The sequence below is a fragment of the Myxine glutinosa genome, chromosome 6 (genome assembly GCF_964187855.1).
Source record: "Myxine glutinosa chromosome 6, kmMyxGlut1.1, whole genome shotgun sequence".
In the NCBI taxonomy this organism is placed as follows: domain Eukaryota; kingdom Metazoa; phylum Chordata; class Myxini; order Myxiniformes; family Myxinidae; genus Myxine; species Myxine glutinosa.
Window position 1 is genome coordinate 134,541,577 of NC_136266.1, and position 22,374 is coordinate 134,563,950.

The following is a 22,374-nucleotide window of genomic DNA, read 5'->3' on the forward strand; positions in this document are numbered from 1 at the left end:
CTCTTATGGTTAAACTGCCAAAATCAAGACTTTCTGCTCATCTTCACTCCTTCATTCCTCTTTTCTCCCACCTCTGGAACAAACTCCCTCACTCTCTTCAATCCCACTCCACCCTCCAGGTCTTTAAAACAGCTGTTCACCACCATCTCTTATCCTCCCCCATCCAAAACCTTGATCTTTTCTACCCCCGCTAATTTCGGTCCCCTTGTGTTTTATACCTCCCCCCCCCCCCCCTCCCCTTCCCACGCCTCCTGCCCCCAAGCCCTCTCCCTCCCACACTTCTCCCTGCTCTCAAATGTTGTGGTTGTGTGCTTCCCCTTCTCTCCCCATCTTGTCTTCCGCTCCCTCTTTTTGTATATTTTGTTTGTCTGGTTGATTTGTTTGTGAAATAAATGTTAGCTCTTTCACGAGCCTCGATTCAGTATACAAAAAAAAAAAAAAAAAAAAAAATTTTTTAGTTTGGAGATCTTTTTAAATCCCTTCCCAGACTGGTAGGCATATATAACCTTTCTGAAGGCCTCAGAGAGCTCTTTTGATCTCGGCATGGTGACGCCGCACACTTCAACAACAAAGAGCAAACCAAACTAAATGTCTGAGGTTTAAATAAGACAGGTTCCTCCAAGATCCTCTCTAACGATGTTCTAATCATTTGCACCTGAGCTGGTGCACCTGATTCTAATTTTAGGTATTTGAAGTAGTGATAAATGTAGGGGTGCACTTACTTTTTCCACATGTGAAATTTGCATTTATGTTTATTTAAATTATACAATGGACTACAAAATGTAAATGTTTCATGATATTTGTTATATTATGTCACCTTTATCTATCAATATTGTTGAAATGAAGATCAAGTAGCTGTATGTTGAAATTGTTGAAAAAGTCAAAACTTTACATGGGGTGTACTTACTTTTTCACATGACTGTATATCTGGTTTTGTTATCCAATCCTGATGGACAAGCTGTGACCCAAATATACAACGGTGCATGAAGTACAACTGTGCATCAAATATCAAATGACTGCTGGTATTAACCATGCCAAATATGCATCTAAACAATGAGTTTTGTAACAAAACAATGCTTTGGTGCACACTATAATATCAATGCATCAGTTCCTGACCAAGAATGACATTTCAGTTGTCAACCACTAGCTTTACCAGATCTTGCTTCATGTGATTGTTTGCTATTTTCAAAATCAAAAATTGCAGTTATTAGAGGGAGTTTTTTTATGGTGTGTCAATGGTTATTCAATCTTCGACAGCAAACTTCAAAATTCTCAGTAGAAACAGCTACTAAAGATGCTTACGTAAGCTACGGCAATGCTAAAAACAGGTGCAGCTAGCGAACCAGGAGAAAATAATTTGAAAGGGGGCAGTAAGTATTATTTAACGAGTATTATACATGATGACATCCCACTTCATTTTCCAGATAAAGCCACAGCCGTACCATGATGCCTGCCTCTATGGGTACTGCCTATACGGAGGTAGTGCAGGAGGTATGGCGGCTGTGTGTGACACTGCTGCTGATTACGCGCGAGAGTGTGCTAAGAAAGGTGTCCAGCTCAACTGGCGAACACCAGAGTTTTGCAGTAAGTTTTATACAAATTTCAGTTTTCTATCTCTTTATTTTTGCATTTCACATTTCAATTGAAATTTTTTAAAATTTGAAACCTAAAAGAGACTAAATTGTCTGGCAGTGAAATTTACCTTTCTCTCTTCCTATCCAAGAAAAGCCATGTGAAGGTGGAAAAGGATATGCAGATTGCATCTCACTTTGCCCCCCAACCTGTGGGGGACTCTGGGTTGATGAGGGAGATGTCGCTTGTCCCAGTGACGTGTGCGTGAGTGGCTGTGAGTGTCTGGCTCCAATGCGCCTGGATGGGAATTCCTGCATCCCTCCAGGCACATGTCCCTGCACGCATCACAAGAAGAGGTTTCCTCCTGGAGCTTCAATTCAACAGCAGTGTAACCGCTGGTATGACCTTTTGTTATCATTGAATACGAGCACAACACAAGTATTTTAGGGTGAGGGAACAAAGATCCATAAAAACATTTTTACGAAAGTGTAATCTTCCGATAATTATACACTACTACGAGAGACTCTCGGAACCTCCGCGCAATGTAAAATTTGACTTTAAGACCTCAGCTCACCTTCCCCTCACCACAACTCCTGAACTTCCCCTCCTCCCCCACACCGATAGTCCTCCACCTCTCCCCAAAACGCCTCAACCTCCACCTCCCAACTCTTTCCCCTATTTGCTCTCCCCTACTCCCAACCCCAACTCTCTGTCATCACCTAACCCGTTGGGATTCCCACATCGATCATTGCAAATTTCTTCATTACTTCATCGAAACAGTGGAATATTTAACTTCCCCCCCTCCCCTATCATGCTATCACGGACTTCACAGAAACTGAGATTGAAACAACAAAAGCATGGCTCCTACATGCCATGGCCCATCAGGGTCGTCGCCTGTTCAACTCACATTCCCGCGAGATATGCGGAAACCCCCGTGGAATTGCAACTCTCAAGTGAACATGAGCAGCCTAATTGTGCCAATGAACGACCCTAAACCAATTATCTTCATCCTGATTAGGCCATCGGGCCAGCACGTTAGATCTTTGTAATAATGTATTAATTAAAGGGGTATAAAGTGTGTATATATGGATTGTTGGAATGATTGTTACAAGGATTTCGACTGAAAAGCAAAAATATGAACAAAATGCATTTGTTTGTCGTACAAGACTTTATTCAAGATGATAGAAAAGACTTGAAAAAGTAAGAGGGAAAAAAGTTATTCCACCCAGATGGGACTCAAACCCACAATCCCAGGTCTGGAGACTGATGCCTTATCCATTAGGTTATTGGGCCAGCACGTTAGATATTCATAATAATATTGTTACGGCCCGCGGATAAGATGTTGTGTTTGCCGAGCGGATGGCCCCGCGGCCGTACAGTTACCCCGACTAACCCGATTCCCGAACGTTGGCCGGATCGCGCCACAGATATTCAATAGGGAAAAGACTAAGGCGACACGGATGTGAAGAAGAAGCAGACAAAAAGGTTGGAAATACGAATATAATTTATTTGCTATTTACAGGCTCAAAAAAACCAAGGAGAAGGAAAGATAAGAAAATAATATACAGAAGATATTAGACACAGTGCAACGCTAGCTTATACAAACTTAATTAACCCAGGGACAGAACAAACAAAACAAACTCACGTACACAAGAAGGATGGAAAGGCAGGAGGTGGATGGCTGGAGGGAGAGGAAGGTCCAATGGTACTGCAGCACGATCGGCGCGTTTGACCGCCGCCGTTCCTTCGCGGCCCTGCTCCGGAACTGCCGTCAAGGCCCCACGCTGCTGTCGTTGCTGCTGTGGCTGCGGCTGCTCTGGGGACGTCGCGTGCTTTGCCAGGACTCGTCTGGTCCAACCACACAACTGAACAACGTGCTTGCTTCCTGCCCAACTCTCTTGCTTGGTCCAACTTTGGCGAGCAAGGCGACGAATAGCAGGCTTTGTGCTTCCCTGGACGATCTCTTTGGATGATCTCTTTAATGTTCTCTCTGGATGATCTCTCCGGATGATCTCTTCTCTTGGACAAGAATCGCTGCTGGATCATCTCTTCTCTTTCAGGACCTTGCGCACGCGCTTTTTATAGCGCCTCCGGCGATCAAGCCGCCGGCCTTTAGGACACGCCCATTGGTGTGCTCACCTCGGCCCTGATTGGTCGGCACGGCCCTCTAGCTCCGCCCTTGATGACGATGGGCGGGCACGCCTTTCTTCCCCGACCCGAGCACATGTTCAATGGTGGTTTTAGAGGGGATGTAATTGGCAATCGAGGCTTGGCAATGATGAAAGGGGAAAGTGAAAGGAATCTACTCTATTTCACTTGGTGCAATGGAGTGTCATCTTAATGGGAGACAAGGCCTTACCCTAATACACATAATAAAGATATAACTATTGTTACGTGGTCCTCCCGGTAACTACCTGGTCTTGGTGACCCCCGGACCGTGGGAGGGACCCCGCCAGAAAGATATATGGTTTATACGCTTTCGTAACGCAATCAATCTGAATTCCGGTCAAGAAGAAACCCCACACCAAGGATCCGGAATAATCAATACTATATTCACTGAGCAATCAACAACCATCAACAATGCACAATCAATATTACAACCATGTGAACTCATCTACACAACTCTAAGATGGCCATCTTAATCTTATACATTCCTCACGTGAGCCCCACTCCTGACTCCCTCCGTGGTCAATGTCTCTCCTCTCCGCACACGGGCGGTTGAACGAGCCCCGGGCGGACGTGCTCTAAACGTGCCGTCTCGGACTGGGGCCGCGGCTGCAGCGCACCTCCTTGCCAAGCCACGGGGCAAACCCAGCGCGGCGTCCAACGTGCGCGAGGCCCCAAGTGCGACTCTTACGCGTCCTTGTAGATGGGCAAAAACCCAGCGCGGCTTCCGACGCGAGCGAGGCCCAACGTGCGGACCCGTACGCGTCTTTGTAGACGGGGCAAAACCCAGCGCGGCTTCCGACTCGAGCGAGGCCCAACGTGCGGACCCGTACGCGTCTTTGTAGACGGGGCAAACTGTCCCGGACGCTTGGTTTCGTGCACGAACTCACAGTGACTGGACGTGTCCAAAGGTATTTACCGCCCAGGTAACTCCTCTCGCCAGACGTTTCGCAACGGCGCGTTTTCCGCGCAGCGTAAGGTCGATTCCACCTTCTCGTCGTCGCGGGGCGAGGAAGAGGAAGCACCGTCCTTTTCTCTCCTCGTGTCTTTTCTTCCCCCTTTCCCGTCACTTCCGCTTCCGGCCACTTCCGTTTCCTGCCACTCTTTCAGAAGGGCTTCTGACCCTCCAACCACAACAACTACACAACAACTTAATATACTACACACGGAAGCAAACACCTGCATGGTAATTCACATACATTCACATAAATATGTAACACTCCCCCCCTTCAAGAAAGAAAGTTTGAACCCAGCGAAAACTTTCTTTGCCGGCCAATTTGGAGAAATAAACCAGATAACTCAACCCCCCCACATTATCAATTCCCCCCGGGCACAGTTATCACTTAAAAATAAAGCCAGTTAAGCCACTCGATAGCACTTTTCCGGGAGGCCAAGCCGAGTATTCACTACATGGATGCCTTTAGGAACGCGGAGTTCACGGTTAGTCCGTGCAGGAAAGTTCTCTACATGGGCGCCTTGAGGAACGTGGAGTTCACGGTTAGTCCGTGCAGGAAAGTTCTCTACATGGGCGCCTTTAGGAACGGCGTTCACGGTTAATTCGTGTAGGAATCTTGGCTCGGCGGCTCCGCCGCCTTCAGTGCTTCAACTTCTCGGAACGTCCCTAATAATTAGGGTGGGACCACTGGTCCCTGTAGTCCCCTGAATACCGGTCTTCTTCTCGGCCACTACTTTGCCAATTCTTCCTTCGGGAGTGGCCGTAACTCAGGGAGCCTCCATAATAATATTGACTGCGGCCACCACCAAAACTACCGCCCAGTTGTCCTCTCCTGTAGACCTCTCGACGCCTACGAAATGCCTTCCCTACTGTTATGGTCCGACCCTCCAAATCCTTGCCATTCCAATTCTTCTCTGCCTCTCTGGCGTCTTTTGTGCTGGCAAACGTGACAAAGCCGAACCCTCTTGACTGTTGCGTTTCCCAGTCTCTTACCAACCGCACTTCCACCAGCGGCCCATATCTGTTGAAGACAGAGGTCAGAACTTCTTCCTCTGTTTTGAAGTTCAGTCCCCCTACAAATAACTTGGCACTTTTGTCACCATCCCGAGCTGGTGTGGTGTTATTTTCCCTGCTGGGCTCTTTCTCAACCCTCAGGTTACCATAAACTTGACCCCCGGCCAAATCATTCCCGAGAACCACAGATACACCCTCTACAGGAAACGTGGCTTGTAAACCGACGGTGACCGGTCCTGACACCAAATCGGACTCCAACTGGATGACCTGAAGGGGAGCACTAACACCGCCCCCGATCCCCTGTAAACGAACACTATCCCCCGTTGCCGTCTCCTCGGACCATGGCAAAATGCCTTCAAGCATTAAAGATTGATGGGCCCCTGTGTCTCTCAATATCCTAACCGGTCTCCGGTTAGTCGAGGCTCCATCCAGTGACACAAACCCCTCGGAAACAAATGGTTGGTAACCCTCTTGATGGCGATTTCTTACGCTAGCCATCGCATTCGGAGTTGTAATAGTCGGACTCCGCTCTGGGTTGTCCCTTTTCATGAGGTAACAACTGGACATCAAGTGTCCAGGTTTTTTGCAAAACGCGCAAGTAGGCCCGGAGGAAAAACTCGGGGTCTGCCTCGGGCCCCCCGAACTATAAGTTTGTCTTGGGCCCGCATCCCTCTGATTTCGAACCGGTGGGGTATCATAGTTGTCCCCATAATCATCTCGAGGCCGCCGCCATGTATGGTCGTTCTCCGCACCTGCTGTTCCCCACCTCCCCTGCGGAGATCTAGGCGAGGAGTTAGGTTCGTGGACCCCTATTCGGTGGGTTAAGGCATAATCATCTGCCATGGTGGCTGCGTCCCACAACTTTGGTACCTTCTTTTCCTGCAGGTACACTTTGATGTCCTCGTGGACACACTGCTGGAATTCCTCCACCAGGATCAAGTCCCGCAATGTCTCGAAGTCTTTCCCGACTCCTTTTGACTCACACCACCGATCAAACATGTTTTCTTTCACTCTGGCAAACTCCACATGGGTCTCACTCTCCCTCTTCCTGGCATTCCTGAATTTTTGCCTGTAAGCTTCCGGAACCAACTCATAGGCCTTGAGGATGTGCTTCTTCAGTACCTCATAATCTGCACATTGGTCCATTGGTAGCGCCGAATAAATTTCCTGAGCTTTCCCCACCAGCACACTTTGTACGAGTATGGTCCAGGCCTCCTCCGGCCAGTTTAATTGTCGAGCCACTTTCTCAAAGTGTGGAAAAAATTTCGCGACTTCTTTTTCACTGAACGGTGGAACCAGCCTCACATGTCTGCCCACATCCCAGGTTTTCTGGTTAGGTGTCGACCCCGTCAGCAAGGGTGGTGCCTCTCCCCGTTCTCTCATTAACTCCAGCTCCTTGAATTTGATTTCTTGCTGAAGCTGCATGTCACGTTCCTTTAATTCCCTTTCCGCTTTTCTCTCCTCTGCTTCGAGGTCCCTTGCAGCTCTCCTTTCCTCTGCTTGTTCCTTTTCTCTTCTTTCCTGGAGTTCTCTTTCCACTCTCCTTTCCTCTGCTTGTTTCTCTTCTCTCCTCTCCTCTGCTTTCCTTTCTTCCTCTGCTCTTTCCTTTTCTGCTTTCCTTTCTTCTTCTGCTCTTTCCTTTTCTGCTTTCCTTTCTTCTTCTGCTAACCTTTCCTGGAGTTCTCGTTCCACTCTCCTTTCCTCTGCTTGTTTCTCTTCTCTCCTCTCCTCTGCTTTCCTTTCTTCTTCTGCTCTTTCCTTTTCTGCTTTCCTTTCTTCTTCTGCTCTTTCCTTTTCTGCTTTCCTTTCTTCTTCTGCTCTTTCCTTTTCTGCTTTCCTTTCTTCTTCTTTGATCCGTTCCTGGCTCCGTAATTGTAACTCCAGTTTCCGGAGCTCCACGTCTTCTGGTTCTTCGGGTAGCCACTCCCAGGCTAACTCGTCCCATGTTCCTAATCCCACCATAGATTGTATCACCGTGGCCTGCAACTCTGCCTTCCTCAAATTAGTTCGGACCTCCAAGTTAAAATGTTTGGCCAATTTCAAGAGATCCGACTTTAGCAACGCTCGGAACTGTGCCTCACTCGGGGTTACCCCAAAGTTCTGTGCCACAAACGCCATGGTGCCTATCGTTAACACCTGTTAACCTTCACCCCAAGACTTTCCCCAATTTCTCAAAAAAAAATATTACCAATTAATAATTAATTAATAAATTTTAATTACCAAAAATATTATTATTTTATTATTTTATACACTTTTAGATCCCGGACGGGCCCCCAATTCTGTTACGTGGTCCTCCCGGTAACTACCTGGTCTTGGTGACCCCCGGACCGTGGGAGGGACCCCGCCAGAAAGATATATGGTTTATACGCTTTCGTAACGCAATCAATCTGAATTCCGGTCAAGAAGAAACCCCACACCAAGGATCCGGAATAATCAATACTATATTCACTGAGCAATCAACAACCATCAACAATGCACAATCAATATTACAACCATGTGAACTCATCTACACAACTCTAAGATGGCCATCTTAATCTTATACATTCCTCACGTGAGCCCCACTCCTGACTCCCTCCGTGGTCAATGTCTCTCCTCTCCGCACACGGGCGGTTGAACGAGCCCCGGGCGGACGTGCTCTAAACGTGCCGTCTCGGACTGGGGCCGCGGCTGCAGCGCACCTCCTTGCCAAGCCACGGGGCAAACCCAGCGCGGCGTCCAACGTGCGCGAGGCCCCAAGTGCGACTCTTACGCGTCCTTGTAGATGGGCAAAAACCCAGCGCGGCTTCCGACGCGAGCGAGGCCCAACGTGCGGACCCGTACGCGTCTTTGTAGACGGGGCAAAACCCAGCGCGGCTTCCGACTCGAGCGAGGCCCAACGTGCGGACCCGTACGCGTCTTTGTAGACGGGGCAAACTGTCCCGGACGCTTGGTTTCGTGCACGAACTCACAGTGACTGGACGTGTCCAAAGGTATTTACCGCCCAGGTAACTCCTCTCGCCAGACGTTTCGCAACGGCGCGTTTTCCGCGCAGCGTAAGGTCGATTCCACCTTCTCGTCGTCGCGGGGCGAGGAAGAGGAAGCACCGTCCTTTTCTCTCCTCGTGTCTTTTCTTCCCCCTTTCCCGTCACTTCCGCTTCCGGCCACTTCCGTTTCCTGCCACTCTTTCAGAAGGGCTTCTGACCCTCCAACCACAACAACTACACAACAACTTAATATACTACACACGGAAGCAAACACCTGCATGGTAATTCACATACATTCACATAAATATGTAACACTATCAACCAGGGGGAAATCTATGATTGGCTGACGTGTATGCTTTATGGACTAATTATGGGACGCCCTTTGACCTTTACACAACACTGGAGGCAGGAGGGGCCAGAATCAAGCAATATTAATAAAACACCCAATAAAAAAAACACAATCCTCATATCCGCAACAATATATTAAAGGGGTATAAAATGTATATGTATGGATTGTCATGATTGTTACAAGGATTTCGACTGAGAAGCAAAAACTATGGCACTTAGGTGGAATTTGTTTTGAAAGCCATTAACTTGACCTATTGGCCGATGTATATTCCAGGTTTCAGCTAGTTTCAATGTATAGCCTTTGAGATATGAGCGCCAACACATTTTGAGCGGACGGACGGACGGACCGGACTGACGGACATCAACGGTGATTCGAGGGTTTTCTTAATCAAATTCAAGGATGCGGAAACGGATGTTGCTGAAATTTGGAACATATTACTTTTTTAAAATCTATATAATAATAGCGTAAGGACTCGACTTTGTTATCCCTTTTACGCCGCACCCAGTGACCCGATGCCCACGGTACTAATGGATTTACGATCTACGAACCACGCTCTTTGTTTATCATGTACAGCCATACTCGAAAAATCTGAATTAGCCGACGTTGGGGCCCAAAAGCATCCGATTAACTGCCGATATGACGCCATCTTATTGGCGTCTGCTGGGTGAAGGCGAAGCAAGCAGTCCGCTGATTGGACAGTCGAAGGCGACAGCAAGCCGTCCACTGAGTGGATAATCCTGAGCATGCATTTGTGCCGGTGTCGTCGATCGTGGTGTACGCTAACCTCATCAGGTGGGTTTACCATAATTTCTTCCAACCGCGCTCTTTGTTTATCACGTACAGCCATACTCGAAAAATCTGAATTAGTCGACTTTGGGGCCCAAAAGCATCCGATTAACTGCCGATACGACGCCATCGTATTGGCGTCTGCTGGGTGAAGGCGAAGCAAGCCGTCCGCTGATTGGACAGGCGAAGGCGAAAGCAAGCCGTCCACCGAGTGGACAATCCAGAGCATGCATTTGTGCCGGTGTCGTCGATCGCGGTCGTCAGAGGCTTGACTATTACCCCAAACATTGTTTATCCAGAAGTTTTAAAATAATTTCAACCTCTGATACTGCGTTCATTGTATTATATTCCTACTGCTCTGCCTTGACATTGACGCTTACCAATGCGCCAGTATGGGGCTAATTCCAGTCGATTTACTAATCCGTTCATTTTTAAAAAGTCTATGGTTCTACTGCTGTTCCTTTCCATTGACACATACCACTGCGCCAGTGTGGCCAGAGTGGTGCTATGCTGATTCCTATTACGAATCCATTCATTTTTCAAAAATATATCGTAGCGTTGTCATTTAAGTAGATTGCAATAAATACGTTGTTCATATACGCACTCTTCATTGTCATCTTTCTTCCTAACTCTTACTCGGACAAGCAAATCCCCTATGCCATCCATAATGGTACACTCTATCCATACACCACATCCTCCCTTCCGTGGATGTTCCACGGGTTTCGGCTAGTTATTATTTTTTGTATACAAGATCGAGGCTCGTGAAAGAGCTAACATTAATCACACAAAAAGTCAAACCGACACATAAAACACAAAATAAGGGGAGAGAGGGGGAAGGACACAAACACAACATTTGAGAGCAGGGACATCGAGAGAAATGTGGGAGGGAGAAGTCTTGGGGGGAGGTGGGAGAGGTATAAAACATATGGACACTGCAAGGACTTCCAGGAAAGAAGTTGGAATTTCAAAAAAGTGGATCTGGGGTGAATTAGTGGGGGTAGAAAAGATCAAGGTGTTGGATGGGGGGAAGATAAGAGATGGTGGAAGGTAAGAGATTTGGACGTACAAAGCATTTACTTCTGAAATGTGCAGCCAATTTAGTCCATTAGAAAGCGAGAAATGAATTTTCAGTCCTTGTGTTGAAGTTGCATATAGAGAAACCGTTCCACATAAAGGGAGGGGAGCTTTGCGCCTGCCTTCATCAAAAACGCACGCACACACACACACACACACACACACACACACACACACACACACACACACACACACACACACACACACTTTTGTAGGGATTGTGTTTTGTAGGAACACTCATCTGTCTGTGCCTTAATCCTTAATCTACATGGATTTTTTCCTAGGCCTCATGTGAATGTAAATGGGGTGTAAATCAATCCTGCATTAGGTACAACATCACATCTGCTTTTCCTGTCAGTAGAAATATAGAATGGAGTGTATTTTAGAGAGGCTTTTGATCTTAAAGAACATCTTAACTTGGATCTGGTAAAACAAGCTAATAATAGTAAATACTTTAATAATTCAATGGTGTTCCTGTGGCATTTGAAATGTCTTGAACATCTTGTCGTGGTATTCCTGCTTCCAGAATACCAAGGGTGTGATCCTATGAAATTTTGACGAAATAAGATCCGTTCACCCATCCCTGAGAGAAATGGCGATTCAAGTATTGATCTACATCAGGGTCTACAACATGGCTGCTGATTGGAAACTACAATGTTTGTTCAAACGGAATGATTCATTTCAGACAATAACAAACTCGCGTATAAAAACTGTTGGTGAACTGGTTTCAATAACACATTGGCTGCCAGCTGCTGGCTGTTATTTTTAAAAACTTCTGAAACTAACATTGGCCACCTGGGACCCACATAGGGCCCAAGCCCACTCAAAGTCCAGTTCAGCCCACCTGACTGACGAAAACCCATGTGGGCCCCAGCCAGCTTTGTGAGGTGGGATATGATGTGAAAGAGTGTTGCTCTTGTTGTAGAATGACATTGACAGCCCAGATGAGACCCATGTGGAACCCATTTTTTTAAAAACCCACCTCGAACCCAAGCCCACCTTAGTCCATCCAAACCACCTATTTCCCAGCTGTGCCCCAGCTGTACATGCTGGCTGGGAAGAGAATGAACAAACAGGAAAAGAGGAGCGAGATGTGGGGAGGAAACACATCAACCTGCAAATTAAGAGGGTTGGGTTTCAAGGATTAATGGGGGTATAAACGGCTGTCAGTGGGAATGATTTACTGCCAATTTAAAATGCTTGAGGGAATGGTAGGGAGGAATAGCTTTAGGTAGGCAGAAAAGAGGAACAAAAGAGTGGAAGTGTGGAGCAGGCCTGGATTTTGGGATTTGAACTTCGAGCGGGTTATTGGAAGAATGTGTGCATCCTAAAGGTGTTGTGAGGGAAGAGAGAGAGAGACACACAGAGAGAGACAGAGACATAGACAGAGAGACACAGAAAGAGACACAGAGACAGAGAGACACACACACACACACACACACACACACACACACACACACACACACACACACACACACACACACACAGACACACACACACAGACACAGAGACAGAGACAGAGACAGACAGCAAGCAAGCATAAGGAATAAGACTGTAAACCAAAATAGCCAAGGCCACAAACCTGTCTCTGATGTACATCGGCGAAATAGGTTTTGTGCTTCTGCCTCGTCATTATTGCAATAATGTTTAGTGCTTTTGATTCTACAGAATCCAGGAGGTACATATATGTCATCCAGGGGTGCCAGCCCATAGGGGAGAGCAGTATGCAGTACTTCATTGGGTTATGGACAAAGTCTTTGTAGGCTGTGAGCAGCTCTGATATTTTCAAGTAATAACTTGGAATGGTGGAGGATGCTCAGTCTGCGGTTGGTTTTGTAGGCCAGCTTTGACATATGATCAGCACAGGAAAGGTCATAGCTGGTGATGAGGCCTTGCAGTTCAAAACATGAAACCCCATGAAGTTCAAAACATGAAACCCCTTGCAGTTGCTGTCCATGGGAACTTATTTATATGTTTAACAATCCTTCTGAGCGATTGAGTGAGACTGAGATTTTCCAGGGATGAAAGACATGCCCCATTTTAGAGATTAGCATCTAATCAATTCCAGATCAGCAGCGAGTGACACAACTGTTGTTTGCTTGTCAGTGGAAGAAGGGATGATGGGGAGGATCGGGGTAGGGGCAAGGTAGAGGGGGAAATGGATTCATGTGCAACAACGTATGAAAGGGTCTATGATATGAGTAACAAGACCAGGATCAATACTCCCTTGAGGCACTCCGACCTCCACTGGGATAGCAGAGGAAAGGAATTGATTGTGACTGTGCTCGGTGCGGTTGTTGTTAAGCCTGTAATTGGTCTTTTAACACATCCCACAGACCCTTCCACCGAACTTGAATATTTTCACCTGGACTTGTCACTTTATAAAACCTGCTTTCCCAATTCAGGCCCACGGGATTCCAGTTCCCTGAACCACACCATGTTATGCTGTGCACATTGAGCGTACTGATGAAAGCCTTCTGTGCAAGCTTCTGCCAGGCTGCAGGTCTATGTGCACTATAATACTGGCCTCCATGATAAGCATGCCACTAACTCGCCAAGCTTGTCACATCAGGACCGTTTGATGCGATTAAAAACACACCTGTTTTTCCAGCAATCTGTCATGGTGTTTTTACTCCTCCTGAGCTGACTTTCAATTGTCTGCCAAATTAATTGTCAAGACTGAAACTGCCTGTAATATTAGATTTCAAGACCAAAAATCTCCATCTTAGATTTTCGGATTGCAGATTGGTCCTGAATCATCCTGATGAAAGTGCCCGTCTGCAACGGCTAATTATCATACGCCATTTGAATGCCATGAATGTCTTCCTGGGACGCTTGGTGCTCCGAAACTGAGCAATGAGGCTCTTGAATAGTTTTGCTTTGTTTGTTGATGTTAACCATTATGCAAACCATGACACTCTATGGACAATTTGCACAGATTGAAAAAGGTGCCCCATGACTATCAAGGGAGGCGTAAAGCACTCCTCCCTTTATCTGGGACGCTTTCTCTGTGTGCAACTTTAACTTAACATGGGCACTGAAAATTAATTTCTCGGCTTTCACTGGTAGATTTATTATATATATTCTTGAGAAAATGGCAGGGTCATAGAAAAGGCCTCTTTATGTGGCATATGCCATGTGGCAAAGTATACAAAAGAAGAGACATTCCATAGCTTGTAGAAAATGCCAAACAATAGAAAGTAAGGGACATTCAAAAAATCTCGTGTGCATGCTGGACTACCCTTGTGTTTGTAGGAGGAACAACTAATGCTTTAGAAAGGTTCATATAAAGGGGCACCCTACATCTGGCAAATAAAATACATTTACTTCTTCATGCAGCTGTATGAATCAATTGACACACCTTTATATTGTTACGTTTATGGGGGGAAAATAAAAGAATACCGTGGAGAGGTAGAACTGTGTAGGAATTACCATGGACTGCGTGACGTGTAGGAGCATTTTGATGTATTAAGTTAGGTGACTGTAGCTTAAGGTTGTTTAATTGTGCATCATGCGAGGGATGGTGCCATGCTAATTATCTGTAGGGTTTAAGGATAATGTTCCCCAGTGCGTGCCTTCCGTCTGTAAATTTTCCCTTACGTTTTTTGCACAACCTTTAAACAACAACAACCGCCGACAAAAGCCAAGAACGTGCTGGTCGAACTACGCCCCGCCCTCGTGGACCTAATAAGGCAAAAGGCCCTGCCCAGAAGAGGCAGGAATCAGGGTGGCGGAGAGGCAGGTCGGCAGGCCACACCCCGAGGTACGCGATTGGCCTGTAGGGCGTAGGCGGGGCGAACTGGGAGGGACGTGTGGCGTTTGGCTCTCAGGAGTGAAGAAGAGGAGAGCGCTTTTTGCCGTGGCTTGAAGAAGAAGGCTGGCCATTTTGTGCTTTGGCAGTATTTGTGCGCGCTTTTGAAGAAAGAGGAGCTCTGGGCTGCTTGGGAAACACTTTGAAAGAGGGTTGTGATGGCTGGGCTCTTGGTGGGCTGACGGCCGTGCTGTTTGTCACAAGGATGAATAATTAGAGCTAAACATGGCCGTCCTCACTACTCGCCGCAAGGCCCTGTGCGCCCTCGACTCACACGCGGCACCTCGGCCGCCATCTTGTGAGCTTCCCACGTGGTGGCATCGAGCTGCAACGGCAACCTAAAAGGTTCCATTTTGATACCAAAGCTAAGTGCCAGCAAAAAGGGGGGATTTTTTCTTTTCGTTTACCTTTCCCTTTGTGTATACATTTGCAACTGCGTGGAGGCGCCTCATAGTGGGATATATAATTAGTTTTTACCACAGTAATCCGTTTCATTTCATGTTGAGGCTTTGGCAGGGGGGATAATTTTCCATGTTCGAGTTTTATTAAATCATTTGTGTGCATTTTATTTGTCGTGTTTATTTGTTTGTGGTTTCGGGAATAAACCAGTGTGTCATTCATTTAAACGCCTCACATCTCTTCCTTCCCGCGTGCGCTTAAAATAACGGCCATTTTTGGGAATCTGGGAAAAAGGGGAAAAAGGCTTAAAAAAAAAAAAGGCTGGTTCGGCTATCCTTCCCTGGTAATATTAATCGCCAGGTGACGCGACAATATGAACCTTTCTAGAGCATTACTTGTTCCTCCGAAGAACACAAGGGTTGTCCAGCATGCACATGAGATTTTTTGAATGTTCCTTATTTTCTATTGTTTGGAATTTTCTACAAGCTATGGAATTTGCATGAACGTGCATGAGTGTGCCCATAACGGGTGATTCGAACATCGTATATGTTGTATTCCTTTGAGAGCATTTTTAAATTTATCACCATTTTTATGAGTCTTGGTGACAACATTCACGGCCTACAACACAATTTCAGTTGTAGGCTTACGGTTGATGGCACACAGCAGACATTCTTTCCTGTCCTGTTCCCTACACCTTCATCTCTCCCTTCTTAGTGTGTGTCGTGATGGTGCGTGGAACTGCACCACCAACCCGTGTGCAGCCCAGTGTGCTGTTGTGGGGAACACACACTTCATTACATTTGATGGTCTTCACTACACCTTTCATGGCACCTGCGACCACATTCTCGTGGAGGTGAGGTGACTCCACAGAATGGTTTACCTTGGAAAAAAAGAGTTTTGTACTTCCACATGTAGAATGTCATGCATTTACGAAGACGATCTTCAAATGTTATGATGAAATAGGACACTTTCAAATTTAACTGGATCTTTGTTCATAAAAGGCAAGGTAATCTGACATAATAATATGTTTACTCTGTTTATTTGTTTGTTTCTCTGTCTATCTGATGATTATCTCTTCAACTACTTGACCAGAAACCATAAAACTCATTTCATTATAAAGGTCTTTATCTGAGGAGTTCCAGTTGCATATTATTTATTGTACCTGTGACATGTCACAGGTCTACAAGAGCTTCGAGTTGCATTTGTTATTGGTGTTGTTGTTGTTGCTGTTATTTTTGTTGGGGTTCTTCCTGGGGGTTGATTTTTGAAATGTGCACCCATTGGTCGGACAGCTGCTGGACCACACCCACATCTGTTGCTTGACTCCACCCACCATAGTGCCAGAGATGAAATTATATGGCCGCTGGTGGGCCGAGCACATTCGGCCTATCTTGGCCTCTGCTGTTTATACACTGTCCGGCTTTGTTGCATCAGATTTCCATTGGCTTTGTTTGGGCCGAGTGTTAAATTATTAGTAAGGTTTAATCAGTCTGCCCGTACAGTCTGCAGCCCCTTAAAAAATTAGCGTTACATAATTTTTGAACGGTGCCATATTTGTGTTACCCAATCGGCTCGTTGCCGGATTTTTAAAGCCAATTCCGTTGCGCTTAATGACAAAGTCACGTACCTCAAATGACCATGTACAGGTCTTTATGAAAAAAAAAATGTTTATACCACAAAGAGAGTGGGAGGGTGGAAACTTGCTTACTGAATACGCCTCTGACATTCTTGAGGCCTGAACCTAGATCTACTGTCATTTATAGACACCACAGAGGGTAATACTAATAACATAAGCCTTCCTGCCACTCCTGTACGGAGTGGGTGCACTCGTTGCCTGAAACCAGACCCAGCTGTCCGTCAGATTAGTAGTATATATTGAACGAAACCATAAGACCCTCGGAGATGAATTGTATAATACCTTCAACAGCAAGGATGAGGGAGTTGAGTGGACAGAGGAGACGAAAAATATATATTTTGTGTCACAGGTTCTGTCCACAGTGCAGCCATTGTTGTTCCATTACGAATGACTGAAGAATTGCGAGATTCCGTCATCTCGTGAGATTGTGATGTTAAACGTTTTAAAATTTACCTTTGATATCGCTCTTAATGAATGGAACAGGAATGTTGCTTGCAGGAAGAAAGGGGGGAAGGGATTGTGAGTTGAATGTTCCATTGCCATTTACTTTAGTTCTTAACAAAGGTAAAAAGCAGCAATGCAGGAACAACGCAGGCATGTTTTAATCGCTCAGGCATTCATCTCCGTGCTCCTGACATTTTAGACTATAATTTGTGCCTAATTAAATTCACATGTTAAATACTAATGTGAAAAGGATGTATGCACCCTTTTGGAATTGAGTTGCCAGTGGATGATAATTTTCCATTTTTGATGTTTCACGATAAAAATAATGAAATGAATGATGGTCTGAATGGCTTCTTCCTGCGACAACAAAATTCCGTGTGTACCCTTGTGTAATGTAAAAAGAACGGGAAGTAAAATGATCGTTGTTAAGAACGGGAAGACATGGTGAGGGCAGGACAGAGAGTTGGGTGTGTGGGGGATATGGGGGGGGGGGGGGGGGGGCGTGACAGATTGTTGGGAGAGCTAGGTGAGGCTTTGGCAGGGGGGACGGGGAGTGCTCTTGATGGGGGATTGAGGACTTGAGATGGGGGTGTTGAAGATTTTGGTGGGAGATGTGGTTTGAGGACTTGGGCAGGGGGGTCGGTGGGGTTAAGGACATGGGGTGGGAACATTGACATTTGGGTGGGAGGTAGTGTTTGAGGACTTATGCTGGCTTTGGGGGGGTATTGAGGACTTTGTTCCGGGAGAAACTTGGTCCCTGATCGGTAAGTCCGTGCACGTCCTGAACCAATACAATGATTTTGTGATAATTGAAAAATGTTAGTTGATTTGGATTATTTTGACTTTACCAACAATTGCAAATTATACAACCTGTATAACGACCTGTATAGTGTATAACGACCTGTATTTATAAAGGAAAACATAAAACGGTACGGTATCTTAATGACAACAATTGAAGTTAATAGGTTGTACGTTTCATTATCCGTAGTGCCCAGCCCCCGTTCTGATTCGACAGCGTCCCACCCCCTTCCTGATTCCCCACCTTCCTTCCTTCCGTTTCATTTTATCTTCTATATATATATATATAAAAGAAAGTTTTTGTTTGTTTGTTTGTTTGTTTGTCTGCACGCACTAATCTCCTGAACGTTGAAAGATAGGAGGAAACCTCTAAAACAAAAAATGTTGGGACGGGCCCCGGGAAGGTTATAGGCTAGGTGGTGAGGCCGCCTCGGCTGGGCCGGGCCCATTTCAAAATTAAAAGCTGAGCTGAATTATAGTAGTCAATCTTCTATGGCCACGAGTAAAAGCTGAATTATAGTCGTAAATTCATTCAAAAAGAACCCGGGCAACGCAGGGTGCATTTTTTTTTTTTTTTTTTTGTATACTGAATCGAGGCTCGTGAAAGAGCTAACATTTATTTCACAGTCTATCTATATATATAAAAGAAAGTTTTTGTTTGTTTGTTTGTTTGTTTGTCTGCACGTGCTAATCTCCTGAATGGTGAAAGATAGGAGGAAACCTCTGAAACAAAAAATGTCGGGACGGGCCCCGGGAAGGTTATAGGCTAGGTGGCGAGGCTGGTCGAGGCAGCCTCGGCCGGGCTGGGCCCATTTCGCAATTAAAAGCTGAGCTGATTTATAGTAGTCAATCTTCTACGGCCGCGATTAAAAGCTGAATTATAGTAGTAAATTCATTCAAAAAGAACCCGGGCAACGCCGGGTGCTTTCGGCTAGTCTACTATAGAAGAGAGCCGTTTGTGTGTCACCATTTTTCTGAGAGATGGCTGAATGGATCTTCGTTAAACTTTCAGAGGTTCAGTAGTGACTGCTTGGGAGTGTTTTAGGCCAAAAAAATTTTTGGGAAAAAAAAAGAAAGTTCGTTTTTTGGGGATTAAAAAAAAAATTCATGATATCTGAGCCTTTTAAATTAATGACAGCTATATACAAGTACACATTCATATAAATAAATACCAAACAATCACCGGACATTTGAAAACAAATAATCAAACAATTCCGGAAGCGGTCAAATTTGGTGGTAAGGCTTCTTCTTCTTCTTCCTGAACGTCATCATACTAAATTCATAATCGTGATCAACTGATCGTGATCAACTGTACATTCACCAGCATATATTAAACGAAAAGGAAAAATGATGATTTGACATTTGTGATGGATTCTGATTTGGATGTAATTGCTTTTCCATTATATTTGCCCTCATTTCAAATATGTTAATGTTTCTTTTTTTCTTGAGCAACGCCAGGTACTCCAGCTATAAACGCTTTTATAATTTACTCGGGGTACAAATACAAATACAACTTTGTCTGGGTGGTAACATAGGCTATGTGGCCACGGTGTCATGCGGGGATCTGGGGGCCAGGGGAGGGGCGTAAATTCTCGATGTAAATGTGTATTGTGTAGCGCCACCTGATGATGGTGGCAGAGGGTATTACAATTTCCTTTTTTACATGGGCAATACTGAGGCTAAAACACTCTTTACATGGGAAAATGTTTCCTCCTTCCCTTCCCTCCCTCCCCCAAAACGGAGGGGCCTATCAAAGCCACCCATCCCCCACCAAAAATGGAATATATAGCATATCTTTCCGCTCCCTCTCCCCTCACCTTCCTCTCCCCTCCCTTCACCTTCCCCCTCCCTTCCCCCTTCAACTCCCCCACTCCCTTCCTCGCCAATCCCTCTCCTGCCTCTCCCATTTAATGTAAATTTATTTTTGCTGCGAACAAAGCAAAGATTGTCCATTGTATGAGATTGGCAAAAACTTGAGTCAATCAGCCTTTCAGAACATACATTGCAATAAATGAAGCTCTATGTCTTAATTCCTTGATAACTTGTACTCCAGTCAAGGTTTATAATAGTGAGGCTGCTTAACTGATGAATTGTGCCTTTTCCCTTAAAAGCATGAAACTTGGCACATGGCTAGAATACCCCAAAAGAAAGATTTTTAGTCCAGGGGGCATGTCCAATTTCACCCCATATGGCGGCCATCTTGAAATTCAAGATGGCCGTCATACAAGACCTGTTTTGATGAATATCTCCATAATTAGAACAGATATCAAAATGGTTGAAGTGCCTATACCTACATTTTTAGGGTCTAGGAATCCAATGGCAACATAAAATATTCAATAGTATATGGCAGCCATCTTGAAATCCAAGATGGCCACCATAACAGACCTGTTTTGATGAATATCTCCATAATTAGAACAGCTATCTAAATGGTTGCAGTGCCTACACCTGCATTTTTAGGGTCTAGGAATCCAATGGTAACATAAAATATTAAGCAGTCATATGAAAATATTAATTTTGCATAGTATCATGCATACTGGGAATGCATATAAATACTCTTAACAGGTTGGCATTCTTCAGTGATTAAAAGTGTCTATGACATCGCAGACTGTAACTGTGCCATCTTGTGGTTTTCTAGTCTTTGCTGCATTCTCCATCACATGCGTAGAGAGAAGTACAGGGAAGTGCAGCTTTCTTACACCGGCAACGACCAGTACATCCTTTTTTGCACCCACACTTAACAAGTTCATTGCAGATCTTTGCAGCCTCTGGAAGTGTTGTCCATATTGGTTTGAACTGGCCAGCAGACGTTTTTTGTCAACCCCATTCAGTGGGGCTTGGTAGATCAGGCTTAGCATGCAATGCTTGTCCCCAGCATAGTGCGCCTTGGTATACTGCCCGCTTTACGTCCTGCACAAGGGCATCATGTGTTGGTGGAATTGATTCCACAGGTCTGCCCTTCTTTGCAAACAGTTTCTTTCGTACAATGTTAATGTCAGTAGCAGTACTTGTGCGATCATACAACAGAATAACAAATCTCTCAATGACGTTCATGCAGGTTTCAGTTATCTCTGTGCTCTGGTGGCAAATTTATGCTTGTACCTCTGTGAGCTCAGGGAATGATTCCCACACATTCCATGCAGTTACCTTTCCAAGCCCATTAAACGCTGAAGAAGTGTCACACCCTGTTAATGCATGAAACATGGGGAGGGCTTTATATTTCTCAGGGCCAAGAGCTGTGGCTATATCATGTGCAGAGATAAATCGCATGTTCTTGCCTGTCCCAAATTGTACCCATATCATCACTGAAAGCTTCTGGGATGCTGTAACTGCAAGCACGACAACATCTGTGTCCACAGTTTGTATGAGGACCTTACTATGCCCTCTCTGTGTTGCATCAGCAGCATGTAGGAACATCCGACCGTCTGCCTCTTCCTGAGTGCACGGGGAGAGTGATTCTAGATCAATGCATGGTGGAGCAGTAAGAACGTCTGTATCAAGTGTGACAACTAGCTCCTTGCGCTGGTCTTCAAATGATTTAATTGTTTCATTGGAAAGGAAGCTGAAGAGTTCACGCTTGTTTTCATCAACTCGAAGAAAGTTCTGCCACTGTCCAGGAATTGCAACTGAGGTATCTACTCGTCGGCGAACCCCCTTGCCACGCTTTTCACGGGTCATGCTCTTAAGGCTGTCGGGTAGGTAACGGTCCCACACCAGATCAAGTCGGGTTGCAGATTTGTACTGTGAGAAAACAAATGGGATGAAGACCTTTTCGGCATATTCGCCAAATGTTTATGGAGGGTAGTGGGGATAATTCTCTCTAATTATGGAGATATTCATCAAAACAGGTCTGTTATGGCGGCCATCTTGGATTTCAAGATGGCTGCCATATACTATTGAATATTTTATGTTGCCATTGGATTCCTAGACCCTAAAAATGTAGGTATAGGCACTTCAACCATTTTGATATCTGTTCTAATTATGGAGATATTCATCAAAATAGGTCTTGTATGACGGCCATCTTGGATTTCAAGATGGCCGCCATATGGGGTGAAATTGGGGATGCCCCCTGGACTAAAAATCTTTCTTTTCGGGTATTCTAGCCATGTGCCAAGTTTCATGCTTTTAAGGGAAAAGGCACAATCGATCCGAATTTTTTAGCTAAGCCGCCCAGCTATAAGTAAATGTGGGACTTGACACAAGTTGAATACTACGGTGACTTGAGACTTGCCCTGAAAGACTTGAGACCTGACTTGAAACTTTGCTTAAGTGACTTGTTGATATTTATACTATATATTGTATAACCAGAAGCTTCTAGAAATTGTTCATTCACCTGAGATAGTTCACTATCCGGAAGTAACCACAAATTTCCCGTCTTTTCATGCAGGTTAAAGTATAACGACAACATTC

General features: G+C 45.3%; 1 protein-coding gene across 1 annotated transcript in view; it reads left to right on the forward strand.

The window, feature by feature from the left end:
* Positions 1 to 22,374, forward strand: part of LOC137429455 (SCO-spondin) — a 444,698-nt gene that overhangs the window by 52,648 nt on the left and 369,676 nt on the right. The window contains exons 9-11 of the mRNA XM_078781076.1: positions 1,425 to 1,584; positions 1,724 to 1,970; positions 15,804 to 15,942. Of these exons, the coding sequence (XP_078637202.1) occupies positions 1,425 to 1,584; positions 1,724 to 1,970; positions 15,804 to 15,942 (546 nt within the window). The remainder of the gene's footprint in view (positions 1 to 1,424; positions 1,585 to 1,723; positions 1,971 to 15,803; positions 15,943 to 22,374) is intronic.